General features: G+C 37.8%; 1 protein-coding gene across 1 annotated transcript in view; it reads right to left on the minus strand.

The window, feature by feature from the left end:
- Nucleotides 1-886: 886 nt before the first annotated feature.
- LOC120790382 (inactive N-acetylated-alpha-linked acidic dipeptidase-like protein 2) overlaps nt 887-15744 on the minus strand; it is a 458890-nt gene continuing 444032 nt past the window's right edge. Inside the window, exons 15-16 of the mRNA XM_040127816.1 lie at nt 13640-13838; nt 887-1598 (exon numbers count right to left, since the gene is read on the minus strand). Coding sequence (XP_039983750.1) covers nt 1352-1598; nt 13640-13838 — 446 coding nt within the window. The 3' untranslated portion in view covers nt 887-1351. The remainder of the gene's footprint in view (nt 1599-13639; nt 13839-15744) is intronic.

The raw sequence follows: 15744 nt of genomic DNA on the forward strand, positions 1-15744 counted from the left end.
ACCTGACACTGAGGGGTTGTAGGAGTCGCTAGTGTGAGGAAGAAGGACGCGCTCCCCCACCAGCATCCCACCTGCTAGGACTGCCACTTACTGTGGGTGTTGTTTGGGGCTCCAGGCCAAGCCAGAGGCATTGGTTACTAGGCACTGAAGAACTCTGCCGTGGTGATGTGAGTGTTTCACATTTGTGCCACTAGGACACCCTCATCATGTCATCAATAATCACACACCAAAAACAGGTATTTTAACTATTTTACTTTGTGCTGTTCATTGACTACACTGCAAGATGAAAAAATAAGGTTTCATTTTTATTGCTAAGAGCATCAGATTCCATGAATAGCTGTGTTCTCTGGTTTTAAATGTGAGTTATTGCCCTTTATCAACTGACGTGCCATCAGAGTCATGGCATACAGTGATTTTAGAACAGTTAAATGGTGTTGTTCGGTAGGCTGATATTAGAATGGCTTATTTCTTAACAAGGCCCTTATGGATAAGTGAGTATTAGAATTTTAAAGTAGAAACAATTATATAATTCATCCAAAGAAAATTCCAGTATTTTTTAACCTGGGTTTTATTCTGACAGATTTGGCCAGTCTGTGGTTAAGTTTGCACTCTCCACTTCTTACTCCAAAACAAGCTTTCAGCTTACCCTGGTTCCCAAGTGTGTGCAACTAAAGTGTAAACACATGTAAACACTTTTTTTCTCTACCATGGCTACACTAGAATCATTTTACATTTTCTTTTGTATTTAGTTTTCTCTGGGATTTTTATTGCTGGGGTGTGTCCTGGAATAGATGGATAAAAGTTTCCTAGACAACAGAGCAAGTGTCTTGTGAAGGAAAAGCAGTGATCTAAAAATTACCATGTTCCTTTTATAACGGGTTAGTTTCATAGGAAGAGAGTATAGTGCAATTTAAACGACCCCGTTGTGTATTATCTAAGACCTAATGTGCAACAAGTTAGTTTCAATACATTCATCAATCAGAAAACAGATTTTTTTTTCACGACCTTTTATATAAAAAGCATTCTGAAAAATGTCTAAACTCCTTGATATATTCTGGACTGCATGTTGTTGATTCAATACTGATTATTGCGGAAGTGTGGAATCATGAACCTAAATGACACTTTGGATGAGAGTTTAAATCTCTTTTTTGTTGAGCAATATCAAGTAGTGTGTGGACTTCCTTGGATTCTTAACTTTTCCAGGACATCGGTAACATCAGGCTTTGGGTGAAGTCGGTTAGCGGGTCAATTCTGTTTTAATATTCCCAATATAATTGAATTTTATTGACTTGATCAGTGGCAGTTTTTGCTGTTGAGCGCATTCAAGCTCACTGGTGGGTCTGTGTCAGGATCATATCGTGTCATTTGGGTAATTTTCAAACAAGTCCAAGCCAAAACACACCAGCCTCTCAGCCGACCGGATGGCCCTGAAGATGAGCGACAGAGACTGGTTCATGGCGCTGTGGCAAAGTACTTCCCTGTTGGCTAAGTTGTGTTTGACATGTTTGCTGGTGATGTTGCAGTGCAGGATAGCTTCCTGTGAGAACCTGAGGATGGAAAACTGAGGAGTCTTTCCGGGAAGGCTGTACAACAGGTTCCTGGGGAGGGAGAGAGAGAGAGAGAGAGAGAGAGAGAGAGAAAAGAAAGTGTCAATGAGTGACTTAGTTCATACATGCAAAATATGACTTCTGAAATATGGTTACCACACAACCACATAATATGAAACAATAATCAACAACATTGACAAAATATAAAAATGCAAAAAGTGAGATAAATTAAATATTAAAAATGCTAAACTATATATTTAAAATACTGAAAAATATATAAAAAGTGAGGTAAAATAGAACAATATAAAATATGCACATAAAACTCCTCTACATTCCTATCTGGATACAGATAAGAAAACATACATATACAAAATGTGTAACATATAGTACATAAACTGATCATTAGATGGATAACCGTAGTTTAGTACTTGGGGCAGACTAAATGAGGTTGAAGGCTGATGTGAGTAGATGTGTTTTGGGTTTACTTTTGAATGAGTCAACCGAGCTAGCCTCTTGAATCTGGATAGGAAGACGATTCCAGAGAAGAGGGGCTTGGGAGGAGAAAGCCCTGCCACCTACTGATATTTTATTTATTTTTGGAATAGTCAGGAGACCTGCGTTTTGTGATAGTAGAGCCCTAACATGTGTATGAAGAGTGACTACAAGTGAGCAGTAGGATGGCACAAGTCCTTGTCATATTTTATAAGTTAGAAGTAGAGTCTTAAAGTCAGATCTAGCATGTACAGGTAGCCAATGTAATGAAAGAAGAACAGGGATGATATGATCAATTTCAAGTCTTGGTTAAAATCCTAGCAGCAGTGTTTTGTACAAGTTGTAATATGCTAATTGTTGATTTAGGTAAGGCAGAGAAAAGGCTGTTAAAATTGTCAAGCCTAGGTGAGACCTGCTATGGCTTTGTGAAATTGTGGAACCGGCTCAGTTCAGAGTGAGATCACGGAGTTTGTTTTTTAATCAATCAGTGAGTTTGTTTGAACCAATTTGGAGCAAGAACTAGCATTTCAGTTTTCTCAGCGTTTAAAAGGAGAGAGTTAGATGACATCCATTGTTTGATTTCTAACAGGCATTTTTCAAGCTTCACCACTTGATAACAGGTGTCAGGCTTAATGGAGATGTTAATCTCAGTATCATCTGCCTAGGGATGAAAACTTAGTTAGTAGTAATTGATTAATTTACCATGGGGCAACATGTACAGTAAATAATAAAAAGAATAGGGCCAAGCACAGATCCTTGTGGCACACTATAACTGACCTTAGCGGTCTAATGAACAGTCGATGTGTAAAACAAATTGAGATCTGTTACTTAAACACGAGGACAGCAATGTCAGTGAGACCGATATAACTTTGAGACGATCTAATAGAATTTGGTGATCAATTGTCTCATGTGGTGCACTGAGGTCTGGGAGCACTAGTATTGAAATTGAGTGGGAGTCTGAAGCAAGTGGTGAATGATTTAAGACTTTTGTCAGCGCAGTTTCTGTTCTTTGGCATTTTCTGAAATCGGATTGATGAGGTTCAAACAATTTATTTGGTGAAAGGTGACCTATGAGTTCTTTTTTGAGGAGTTTTGAAAAGAATTGCGGATCTGTGATTGGTCTGTAGTTGCTGATCAAATCAGGGTTATGTTTTTTTTGGAGTGTCTGATAACCCCTGTTTTAAAAAAATCCACTAGTAAGAGAGCTCTTTATTATTCTATCAATAGTGGGCCTGGGATTGAAAAAAGGTCCTTAATCAACATAGAAGAAGGAGGATCAAGTAAACCAGTAGTGGGCTTGGAGGAAAATAGTCTAGAGAGAATTTCAAGGGAGATTATCTCAAAGTAGGTGAGCTTGCAAAAAGTAGTGTGTTCAGATGTAATTACCCTGTCCTGACTTGGAATTGAGAAGGAAGTAGATATTGTTTTTTCTGGTTTTATCAACTTTTGTGGGGAAGAACTCTATGTAGTCAGTTGCACTAAGGGGTTTGCTACATATGAGGGGTGGTTTACAAAAGTTTTTAGATTCAGGCTTTAACACAAAAATCTAAATTTTGTGTCAGCCGACTTGTGGCCGATTAATTTTTTATTGGCCAACTGATGCTAACCTGTTTTGATAATATAGACTAAAGGGAAGACAATCACCACTGAAACAAGAATATATGAAAACTTCTGTTAGCATATTTTGACCTCTGCTTTATTTTCTGTCACAATTAACAAACATTCTGTACCATATGAATCCTTCAAGACCCTCCTATCTACGTGTCTTTGTCTTCCTGTCACTTGTGTAGTGCACAACAGCATGCACATAAAGCAAAGTAAATACAGTATATAAACACAGAAGAGTGTTTGGGGGTAGCAGAGTAGTCATTTGTAGGTCAGAACGGCAGAGACTGTGGAGTGTTGCTCTCCTCGGGGCTGAAGTGCATTGATTTCTCTTAAAGTGGCTGAATGGACAGTCTTAGAGAGTAAATTGAGTGATTCTTCATCTGTTAAGACACAAGTTGTGAGCTGTAGGGTGTAAAGGGACACTGTTTTCAGCACACAATTTAGACTCAAAGTCAGAAGACTATGATGATTCTGTATCTACTCTTCTATATAAGACCAGTATATGACACCAGTGAGGTTAGTCCTGTGGGTTAATAGTGTTTCGAATATTATAATATTCGTTGAAAAAAGTGACAGAGGGGATTATTAGTTAAATATAACAATATACAAACAGTTTCTTGGCGAGTGTCATTATCTGTCATATTAACAACAATGTCCATGTTTCCTTAATACTGTAGCTCATGAATGCAATGTTTTTAGCAGCCGCTCTCATAATTTAGATTTCTAACCAGCACATGAACACATACAGTAAGTCAGCAGTAGACTAAGCGAGTCTGCACTTTGAACTGCATTACTATACAATGATAAAATGCCTCTGGCAAAAATAAAACAACAGACATTGATATAAAACACAATATATCGGCAGTAATGGACTGCCTACCTCAAATAATCTTCAAGTTGCTGCAAGTTGATTTTCATAACCACATTCTGAAATGCATAAAAATCATTGGCTGCCAGGAAGGTAGAAAAACTAATCCTATCACAGACAAAATGTCGATATAGGACTTTTTCATGAAGGACATTTTGGCATGTCACAGTAGAAAAAGCACGGCTGTAAATGATAAAAGCAATGATGGCTGACTTCCATTTAGTTGCTTCAGTGTCTGGCTCTTGCTGTTGGTGCATGCTGGCACATTGTCATGGCTTACTGGACACTTGAATCTAACAGCTATATTGGATGATTCTGCAAAACCCTAGATTATGTTTAGTTAGTGTTTTTCTACATCCAATATTACTGTTTTTGACAATGTTGCTTTCTAAAATATCTGTGCATAACAAATAAACTACGAGTAGGCCGTGGTTAGGGTCAGGCAATTCAAACACTTTGTTAAACCTGCATTTGCATTAACTGATTTTTTGGCCACTTTGGGGCAGCACAGCAAACTGTTAACAAAACAGACATATTATCACCTTATAAAGCTGATATTGCAAATGTGTTAGCAAAAAGTTGCATGTTTACAAATCCAACAGATACAGAAAAGCATTAGCAGTACTTTGGAGCCATGTTTCAGGCGACCGGTGGTAAGTCTAATTTTAATGCTGCGTTTTTTTGTTTTCTTCAGACTTCTAAATATCCGGGTCTTTAGACCTTTTCTTTAGAGTTACAAGCTAATAAAAAGCAGAATGTCAATTGCAGATCTGTGACAGGAAACAAACCCGGTCTCCTGCATCCAACCACCACCCCAATTGCCACACCCTAACTTTCTACCTTGCTCCATACAGGGCACACTACCTCCTGTTTTGGCACTGAATGTTGGCACTTTAGATATTGTGAATTATCGAATCATTCAATATTGAAGTAATTCCTTGGAATACATTTTGTAAGATTGGAAACATGATCAGCAGTAAAATTAAAGAATTCATGATTTTGCATTTGAGGTTTGAGGCATAAGTTTAAAACATGCAAAAACTCCAGTTTTGTCTGGATTTGGTTTTTGGTGGAATTTACGATTCAATAATACAAATAATACTAAGTAAATATGTAAAGAATACATTTTTGTAATATATGCACTATTTTTACTAACTGAATATTGCATTCATATTTGGAACATCCCTACTACATACGGTGAACAAGAGTCAGCAGGAAATGATTTCTAAAAACAAGTCTATATAAATTGTAACATTTTGCCCACTGGTTGCTGGCAGCTGAGCTACAAAGCCTGTTGTTTTTTAGACTGAGATCATCATCCATCCATTGTCTGTACCTGCTTATCCTGTTTATGGTCGTGGGCTGGAGTTATCTATGTTTTAAACGTAGGTCTCTGTTACATAAATGTATGGGTCTATTCAAACACAACAGGGGCGTTACAGATAGAGCTGCAATGCTCACGTTTTATTTGTCATGTGGTAGGTGAGAGAGTGGTTGCACTCCTGGAGAACAATAGTGATCAAATTACTACCCAAATGTATATAGTTTTATTATTATTATGAGGCAATATCAGCCTGATATATTGCCAAACAAAACAAAGCAAGACATAATATTGTACTGTGGCCACTAAGAATTCTTTATTCTGATTGGCTGGCAGGTTTGAAGTCCTAAATGAATGAACCAGTTAAAGTATAGGTAAAGACAGAGATAGTGAGGCTTAGCCAAATAGCTTGGAGCTCATGCTATTCGTGTTACAAATAAAATAAAAAACATACAAACTTTAAACTTTAAATTAGCTACGTTAGCTATGCAGAAACTGGTCAAATCTGCACATAAAATAAAAAGGAGTGTAAAAGTCAAAGTTAAGAGTGTGAGAGGGAAAGAAAAACAACAATACAGAGCTAATGTGTCTGTGTGTTTGAATGCTGTTTCTAAGAGCTCTAAATGTACTCCAAGACCAATGTTCTGGGAGGTAGAATTTTGCGATAAAGGGACAGTGATTCATGATACCAATACCATAAAACATGTACTTTTAGTTTTACTACATCTGGTATTTTGTGGGATAATACCATCCAAGTAGTGCTTCTATGATTGTAATGGAGGATGCAGAGGGTTTGCCTCCACTTTGCAAACCATGTAATGTATAACTTGTCAGGTAGCATCCCTTACTTAAAAACTAACACGATAAAAAATATTCGGAAACTGCAGTAATGAAAACAGAACAAGAAATGAAACAAACAATCAAGAGGAAAACAAAAGAGGGGCGACTCAATACTCTAAAGTGTCTCAGAACTAAGGTAATCTTGTCTTTCCATGTTCTGTAACTGGCAGACTGTGATCCACCGTCTGTCTGTGACTATCCAGTTATGAAAAAGGTCTTTCTGAAGCACCTACGGGTGCACATGAAGACATCTGCTATCGACTGGTGTGGCCCTCGGCAGCCTGACATCCACTCCTAATTGAGGATGCCTCCTGCTCTGCAACACAACAAATTGGGTTTAAACTATTTCTACTGGTCCCAGGTGTCACTCACACAGGAGAAGCAGCATCCATCCAGCACTGACAGCTGCATGATGTGTCTGTATGTGCTCTGGTACCTCATTTTGAGTCTTAGTTTCATAGTGAGACCATTTCGGCTTATCCTCCTTTTTGTAACAGAGAATTTAATGATTAGGTAGGTAAGTTTATGAGCAAAAATCTCTAATTTACCTTTTTTACCTGGGTAAGTTGGACATTTTGTGAATTTTGACACCTTTATTTTGGTGCTACATTATATCTGGAAGCAAATGAATGGGGTAGATATACATTTTGAAGATGTAAGGTCCAACTTCCAGATAGATGGGAAGGTGAAAGTCCTGAAACTGTGACTTCCACAATCAATATGCTGACTTCCAGAACTAATACGGCAACTTTCATATATGTATAGAGAGGTTCCTTTTTCATTATGTAACACTGAAAAAGATAATTTCCAAAACCAATATGCGCATCTGCATGTTGGATATGGAAGTTGACATATTGGGTTGTGAATCCAAAATTGCACACATCCGACACACAGTCTGTCAGTCAGTTCAGCATACTAGAACCACATCCAACCTCTGAGGGGAAATGTAGGAGTTCTTATTAGTTTTGGAAGTTGGCATATTAGTTTTGGAACCCAGCATACTGATTTTGTAAGTCACATTTCCAGGTCTTACACCCTCTGAAATTCAGCATGCTGACTTTCAACGTGAATACATCAATCGAATCTAGTATTGAGGTTCCTGCTGAATATGTGGGTCAACATAATGGTTTCCTTTGTTATCACTTTTCAGTGTAATATACTGGACATTTAATGTCTGTGAGGAAATGTGGAAGTTCGTTTTTGGTTTTAAAAGTTGGTACATTAATTATAGCCATCAGCATTTTGATTCTGAAAGACACAGTCCAGGTCTTTCACTTTCAAAATATTGTATTCTGACTTCCAAAATCATCAGCTCCTCTTGTCAAATCTAACAATTTGATCTACCAATCTACCTCTTGTACAATCTACCAATTGCCATTGTGAGGTTTAGGAGCCTTGTTTTGATCGCTTAGCCTCACCTAACATCAATTGCAAACTTAAATGGGTTCTTAACTTAAATGTACATCCCTATCTGTTCCTTAAAATCAACTGTAATGGTTTGTGAAACCCATCTTCGATTCCCAGTACTGAAATCCATGATAAAAATTTTAAAGAAGGTTGGATTTAAATCATAATTCCCAGTGATTTTAATATCAATATCCAGAGTTTGACCTTGATTTTTATATGTTATAAAGGACTCTCTTTGATCTACTGTAACCCATGCATGGTAGCACAAGGCACAGAATCGAAACATCTTGCTTTGGAGTGTCCAAGATCTGAGTGATTCATATAATCCAAAATCCCAGTTAGTACCTCGACCCCCTTCAGTGTCCCAAAGATATTGCACTAGAGCAATGAAAGTGAACATTGAAGCCAAAGATGAATCATTTTCAATTCCACCTAGGTATGATACCTTGCAGTCAAATAACCAGCCAACCAGTGGGGGTTATTGGATCCATTGCCCTAGATAACCTCTGTTTGAGCCATACACCTAGGATAGAAAGGTAACATGAGTGAATGAAAAGAGCAAGTTAGGCTGGACTTGACTGATGTTTTACCACTGCCATTGCTGATGCAATTGGAAGGAGGTGAAGTTGCCCTGCCCATAATTCAACACCTTTTCACTAATGTTTGTACACCAAGCAAGGTTTTGCATTGCCTGACATGTACTGCTTCTGCTTAAACATTCATACCATCTAAAATATTACTTTTCACTGCCAAAAAGAGGCAGGGTTCAATGTTCGAGATGTGAAGTTGTTTTAAAATATTACAAGGATAACCCATTTGTTAAACATGTTGAATAGTAATGATAAACTGTCAAGGACCTTGCCAGAATATCCTGGTTTTAAACATCAAGGCGGATAGACGGATCTTTTTTCATGAACTGGTGAGCCAAGTTTAGGTCTTCCAAGGAAAATTATTGGGCAAACTGTGCAGAGTGTGCTGAATTTGGTGTATTCCTTTGTCTATATGGTTGGTCTAACTTCAGTGACTTGTGTATAACAACTAGAGTGTCCTTGGACTGGATGATAGTTGACTCATTCACCTTACTGAGGGCTATTTTCACCAGTGGCAGCACTGAACATCAAACTAACATCAGCTAGTGCATGGAAATCTTTGTAAACATTACCAAAAGGACTTCATCTGTTTCTGGTTGCCTTACCTTTGCTCCTCATTAGCATTAAAATACTGTACCCCATATTATGAATGGCTGCCACTGTATGTACTGTGTTACATCAAAGGCACAAAAATATAAAGCTATCAGATGCAACTTTGTTATATACTGGTATATACACATTAGTTTTGGATTTAACTTTTTACTTTACCTAGCACAGTTTTAAATGTATTTAATTTTTCAACCATGTAAAGCACTTATCAAAGTTATCAAATATCTTTAATATGGTTTTGTTCAGATTAAAGAGTAGCTCCTGCAGTTTGTTTGGTGAGGAAAGCTGTCAGGGCTTGGTGAAGTCTGGCTCAAGAACCAGACCTGGTTCGAGCACCAAATCACTCCGGACCAAGTGTCAGTTATTACATTACATAAGGATTACATTTTCTAGTGTTTTTATTGTTGCTTCCTACACACTTTTAAGTGCACTGTGTGTACAGTATGTGACATGTATTGTACACTGCAAGACTGCACGGAGCCACAAGTATGTGTATATGTATGTGTCCTCCATCAGTTGCTGCTCTGATCAGTGCCTTCATCTGGGTGTCACACTATTTATTTCCAGCCTAACTAAAGAAAGTTCTGGGACATCCATTGTTTGATTTCAGAGAGACAACATTTCAGCTGATGAAGGCATCCGTCTTCACTGGTGTTTTAACAGAACATAGATCTGTGTGACATCTCCATAACAATGATAATGAATGATGTTTTTGCGGCTAAAGTTGCCCAGTGGAAGCATCTACATAGAGAACAACAGGAGGCCAAGGATAGAGCCTTGGTGGAACACTACAGGTCAGAGGGGCCACAGAAGTGTAGACATCACCAACAATTACAGAAACAATTTAAACCAGTCTAAGGCACTTTCCCTGAGGCCAACCCATTCTTTAACACAGACCAACGAAATCTGATCTATGGCATCAAAAGCTCAGCTAAAATTAAATTAGCACCGAACAATCACCTGTATCCGCTATTAGAAAATGATCTATTTCAGTGCTGTGAATGGAAACCTGATTGGGTTTTTTTTTTTTAAATAAATCATGATTACTCATAAAAAACATAAACAGTGAGGAAATCAGTTTTTCTAAAACCTTTCATAAAATGGTAATTTGGAGATGGGTTCTAAAATTATTAGAACTGAGGGGTTAAAGTTAATATAAGTAGGCTAAAATAACGGGACACTGTCAAAAAGCAAAATGTCTAAAGTACCTAATGAAGATTTTAGCAATTATGTCCTTCAAAGTGCACAGTGAAAAAGCCTCAAACCGATTAAGGAGTGCAGTGTAAATATGGTGCTCTGGTAAATGTATTGAGGGTTTGTTATATATTTGACAGCTTAGAGTTTTATTTATATCTATGTCTTTCACTGGCACTGCTGTTTTCTCCAGAGGTATTTTAATACCTGCAGAGCTATGTGTATTTTTAATCTTGAAGTTGTTGATGAACTTGCATGTTAGTGAACAGGTGATGTTAGTTCTAAAATCAAAAATTAGGTTTGTGACATGTGAGATGATTTACTGATGTTCTAAAATTGAACATGTTAAATGACGTTTTTGCCTGTATTGATAGTAGACGAATGTTATGGTAATTATTGGCGCATTCATGAGCTTAGGTCTCTGGGACATGCTAGATTTCTATTTTCGGATACAGTGTAATGTTTACTGTAGTATTCTGTAGTAGAGTATTGGTTTCTAAGTTGAGCTAGAATGCACTTGTTCAGCCTCACTGTTGTATAACTCTGGTTAAAAAAGACATTTAAAGTTGAACCAGAGTTCAATTCCCTCAGGGCACACAGCAGGTCCTCCCACTGACCAAGTTGGTGACCAAGAGTGCTTACTGTTCAGAATCTCATTCCATTGTCGGCAGCAAACTGAAATATTTACAGCGGGATCACAAATAAGTCTGCACTGACTTGGCAAACACAGATAGAACACAATGGGTGGGATTCTCCGAAAACCATTTTAGGGCTCAGTGTACAATTGAATGATTTAATGGTTACTTAAGGACACAAGTATCATGCAAATAACCAGAATGATACAAAACATAGGCCACATAATGAATTTGTATTACTGCACTGCTGTACACCATAAATGTCACAATAATATGTTTATGTATAAACACGTAAAAATTAACCTTAAAAATGTACCTTAGGTTTGTGTGAAATACAATGCAATACAATGCAATACAATGGTAAAAGTACACATGTTTAAAGACTGTTCAGTGCTCTAAGTCTAATAGTCTTAGTCCTGTGAGGGAATGGTAACTTCCTTTATAAATGAGTGCTATTAAGCCTTAATGTTTTCCAAGCATGATGAAGCAGCTAATTTTAGCTTGGATGCTAATGGCAGTCTAGGACAATTAACATGTCTATTACTGCCATAAACTATGAATAACACTGAACAGCAGAAGCCATTTATTCATTCATTTATTGGAATCTACTGGAAAAGTAGACAGCTAAAGAGCTATGGGGGGGAGAAAGAATGTATACCAGACAGTGTGGGTTCTAAAATCAAAGAGAACAGAGGTGTTACTGTTATGAAATAGAAATATAGTCGCCATGAAAAACTCCCCACCATCAGTCAAGGTTGGCTGTCCTCCAAGTACATGTGATTTGATATGATTAATTGTGTTTATTCTTTAGCTGGACAGGTTGACTAAATAACTTCATCAACTAATCTGGAGCTCTCGCTTTCTTGTACAGTACATGCACTGTGCAGTGCCAATGAATTACTGCTGCTCTGCCCTGAAAACTTGCTGCTTAAAAAAATTCAAACCCAGTGGTGTGTAAATTATTTCCATTTTCTATTTTTTGTCAGAAGGAATAGATATGAGTTCACTGTGAAGCTCAAGTTTTATGTCACGTTATTGCTGTTCTGCTTTGTATGTAGAGCAAGCTGAAAAGATGCGGATCCACCCAAAGCAAGATAGATGGCAGATGGGGGATTTATATCATGGCTGCGACAACATGGGACTGCATGTGATTTAGGGACTGTGTGAAAATTATCAGGGGGAGGAAGGAGGTTAGAGAAGGGGGGGGAGGGTTATGTAGTTTTTCTATTTGCTGAGGGGTGGTGGGGGGGGGGGGTAGTAAAGTTGTACATTTTTATAATTATAAGTAATGTAATACACACCATCACTACTGTAGTTTTTTTTCCTGTGTGTGTTTGGTTTAATACTTTGCTATTTTTTGCTCGTATATTTTCTTTGGGGGAAAACATAATAATTTGCTGAGTATGTAACCAAGACCCTGGGCAGAAATACAGTACAATAAGAGCACTTCAACTTCAGGGAAGTGTATGCAAGTTATGAACACAAAGGAAGGATGAAATATCACTAAAAACTTTTCAACAAAGTGCCTGTTCAAGGTTAATCTGTTTTATGGTAAGTTAGTCAGAAATAAGAAATGCTAGGTAAGGAACGAGCATTGAGAGCAGTAGCTCTTATTTTCTTCAGTTCAAAAACATGTCATGAGAAACAAGGGGCTGAAGTCTACATTATTCATCCATGTAATAATGTTCACATGAAGTGAAAATCAACTGTGTTTAAAGGATCCCTCTGGAGTTTGTGACCACTAACAGTGCTATAGAACAATGTTTTTAGAGGTGTATCCCATTTTGTTTGTATCCTCCGCACAAACATGCACACAACGATGCACACAAACACACATGAGCACGCAGGCCACAAATCACACATTCCTGCCAAAGGGAATCATGTCATTCCACTGATCAACAGTTGGTGGCAGTAACGCACTAAGAAATGTAGCACTGTGCAAACAAAGGTGGGAAGAAGAAAGACTGCCATCAATCAAACAGGGGTGTTAACAATGCAGGTTTCAAAGTATTCAAAATGTCATTTTTGCAGTTGTTTTGAGAGGAAGGAAATGCATTTGACATATTGAACATCATGGTTTTTTGTACAAGACAATTCCGCTGGGTGCCTATTTAATAAATGTCATGTAAAGCTGGAACTTGAGTTTTTGATGAATGATATTTAGGTGCCCTGAAAGTTGAGTCAGCTTAGGTTTTGAGTCCTTTTAATGCTAACTGGGAAGGAAAATAACACTCATTTCAACATTGAAAAAAGATACAGAAAGGATATGCTGTGTCACAAAAGCACAGTCTGCATGACCTGTATAACTTTCACCAGAAAAACAGAACACCAAGAAACAAATTGCTAGAAGGGATTTAAATATCTTGAACACTAAATTTCCATATTGTGGCTTCTTAAGTTTTTGTAGTACTCCACACTCTTTAAGATTTTCCAAACTTAGTGAATGTGCAGGGGCGTGACAGTATACCCATCACCTCCCACCACACTACACCACTGCTGCAACTGTGAGACAGCAAATTCTTTCCTACCTGTACACTCCAGGGGGTGTCTGTTGGATGATGAAGCTCTTCTCCAGGTCACGGAGCACATCATTGAGCATCCGCACGTGTGAGGGGTCACGTTCTTTAGGGTCATTGGCTGGCCGCATAGTTTCTGACTGGAAGAAAGCTGCATGGTCTCTTAAAGTGGAGGCTGAGGAGAGCAGGGACGAAGATACCACTCTTTTGTCTAGACACATATATGGGGAGAAGACAAAGTAACGGAAACAACTCGTTAAAACACTGACCTTAAATTTACGGTTTGTAAATGTCTGTTCCAAAGCTTACTAACATATGCAGTGCTGGTTGAAATTATTGGAACCCCTGTATTTTATATCCTCAGAAATAAATGTAAATTAACCAATTTTTTACAATCAGAATATTCAATAAAATGTCCAAAATTACTGAACAACAACAACAACAAAAAAACCCTTTTATATAGTTCAATAAATAATACAGATACAAAATGTACCCCAGACACAATCATTGGCACCCTTCACTAATATTTGGTTGCAGAACCTTTGACAACAATGACAACCTCCAAACGTTTCTTTTAGCCATCTAGAAGCTTCTTGCACCCGTCTCCTGGTAGTTTCTGCCACTCTATCATTGGTATGCGTTCAAGCTCCTTTAAGTTTTGCAGGATTTCTTTTTGCAATGGCAGATTCGGCGCTCTCCAAATTTTTCAGTGGGATTTGGGTCAGGACTCATTGCTAGCCAGTTTAAAACAGTCCATCTTTTCCTTTTCAACCATTCTTTTGTGCTGCTGGATGTGTGCTTTGGGTCGTTGTCCTGCTGAAGGACCCACCTTCACCTCAAACCTAGTTCTCTGACACTGGGTAACTCATTTCACTTTAAAATGCCTTGGTAATCTTCTGATTTCATCATTCCTTTGATACATTCAGTGCCTCCAGCACCAGAGGTCGCAAAGCAGCCCCACAGCATGATAGAACCTCCACCATGTTTTACTGTAGGTAGGGTGTTCTTTTCCTTATGGGCTTCATTTCGTCGCCTATAAACAAACTGATGCACTGCATTCCTAGAGAGCTCTACTTTGGTTTCTGTCCCTAGAACATAATCCCAGAAAGACTGTGGCTTATCTATTAAAGTTTTTATAAACATTAGTTTTGCCTTTTTGTGCCTTTCTTTAAATAGTGGTGTCCTCCTTGGCATTCCCCCATGGAGCCCTACTTGGATTACTGTGCAGTGTATGGCATGGGCTGAAACCACCATTCTAGATTGCTTCAGGTCAGCCTGAAGCTCTTTAGGTGTCTGCCGTGGAGTTTTTTCCACAATCTGCATCAACCTTTGCAGACTTCTCTCATTGAGTTTCTTCTTAGCGCCACATCCTGGAAGCGTCTTAACAGTTTTATAACTGTGAAACTTCTTGATAACTTTATGAACTGTTGAAACAGGGATTTCCTGATGTTTGGCGATTACCTTCTAGCCTTTGGCATTGTTATGTTTTTGATACTAACATTTTTGACCACTATGAAAAGCAAACTGGACACAATCAGCCCTTTTTTATGCAGTAAAACCATAATTCATTGGTTAATTCAGGTCAAGTAAACAGTGAAAATTAAGCATAGGTGAGTCTTATTTGTTTTTTATTTTGTTTGAGGGACTAATTTAAATTCAATCAAAGGGTTCCAATAATTGTCTCAAGCGTACATTTTATCTCTTTTTTTTTAAATTTCATTTTCTGAAAGCAGTTTTTTTTTTGTTATTGAGTAACTTTGGACATTTTATTAAATACCCTGATTATACAATATGGTCAATATGCATTTATTTTCTGAAGATTCAGAAGAAGATTCTTTAAATTCTGTAAAATTAAAATTCATTGGTACCAATAATTTTAACCAGGATTGTAGAAGCATGGGGTAAAAGAACTACATTTGGAAAATACAGTCAAATTGAAAAGAGAAGTCAAATTGAAAGAGGTGGTGGTTTCATGTTGAAACTCATTGTGGTCTTAAAAATTAAACTCTCAACAAAACCTGTACAATGGGCTTTTATGCTCTGGACGGAATTTGGGGACTGGCTGTATCAAGCTGTATCAGTTCTAAAACACATAACTTGGTGTTAGGGTGAAAAAA

The sequence above is a fragment of the Xiphias gladius genome, chromosome 6 (assembly GCF_016859285.1).
Source record: "Xiphias gladius isolate SHS-SW01 ecotype Sanya breed wild chromosome 6, ASM1685928v1, whole genome shotgun sequence".
In the NCBI taxonomy this organism is placed as follows: domain Eukaryota; kingdom Metazoa; phylum Chordata; class Actinopteri; order Istiophoriformes; family Xiphiidae; genus Xiphias; species Xiphias gladius.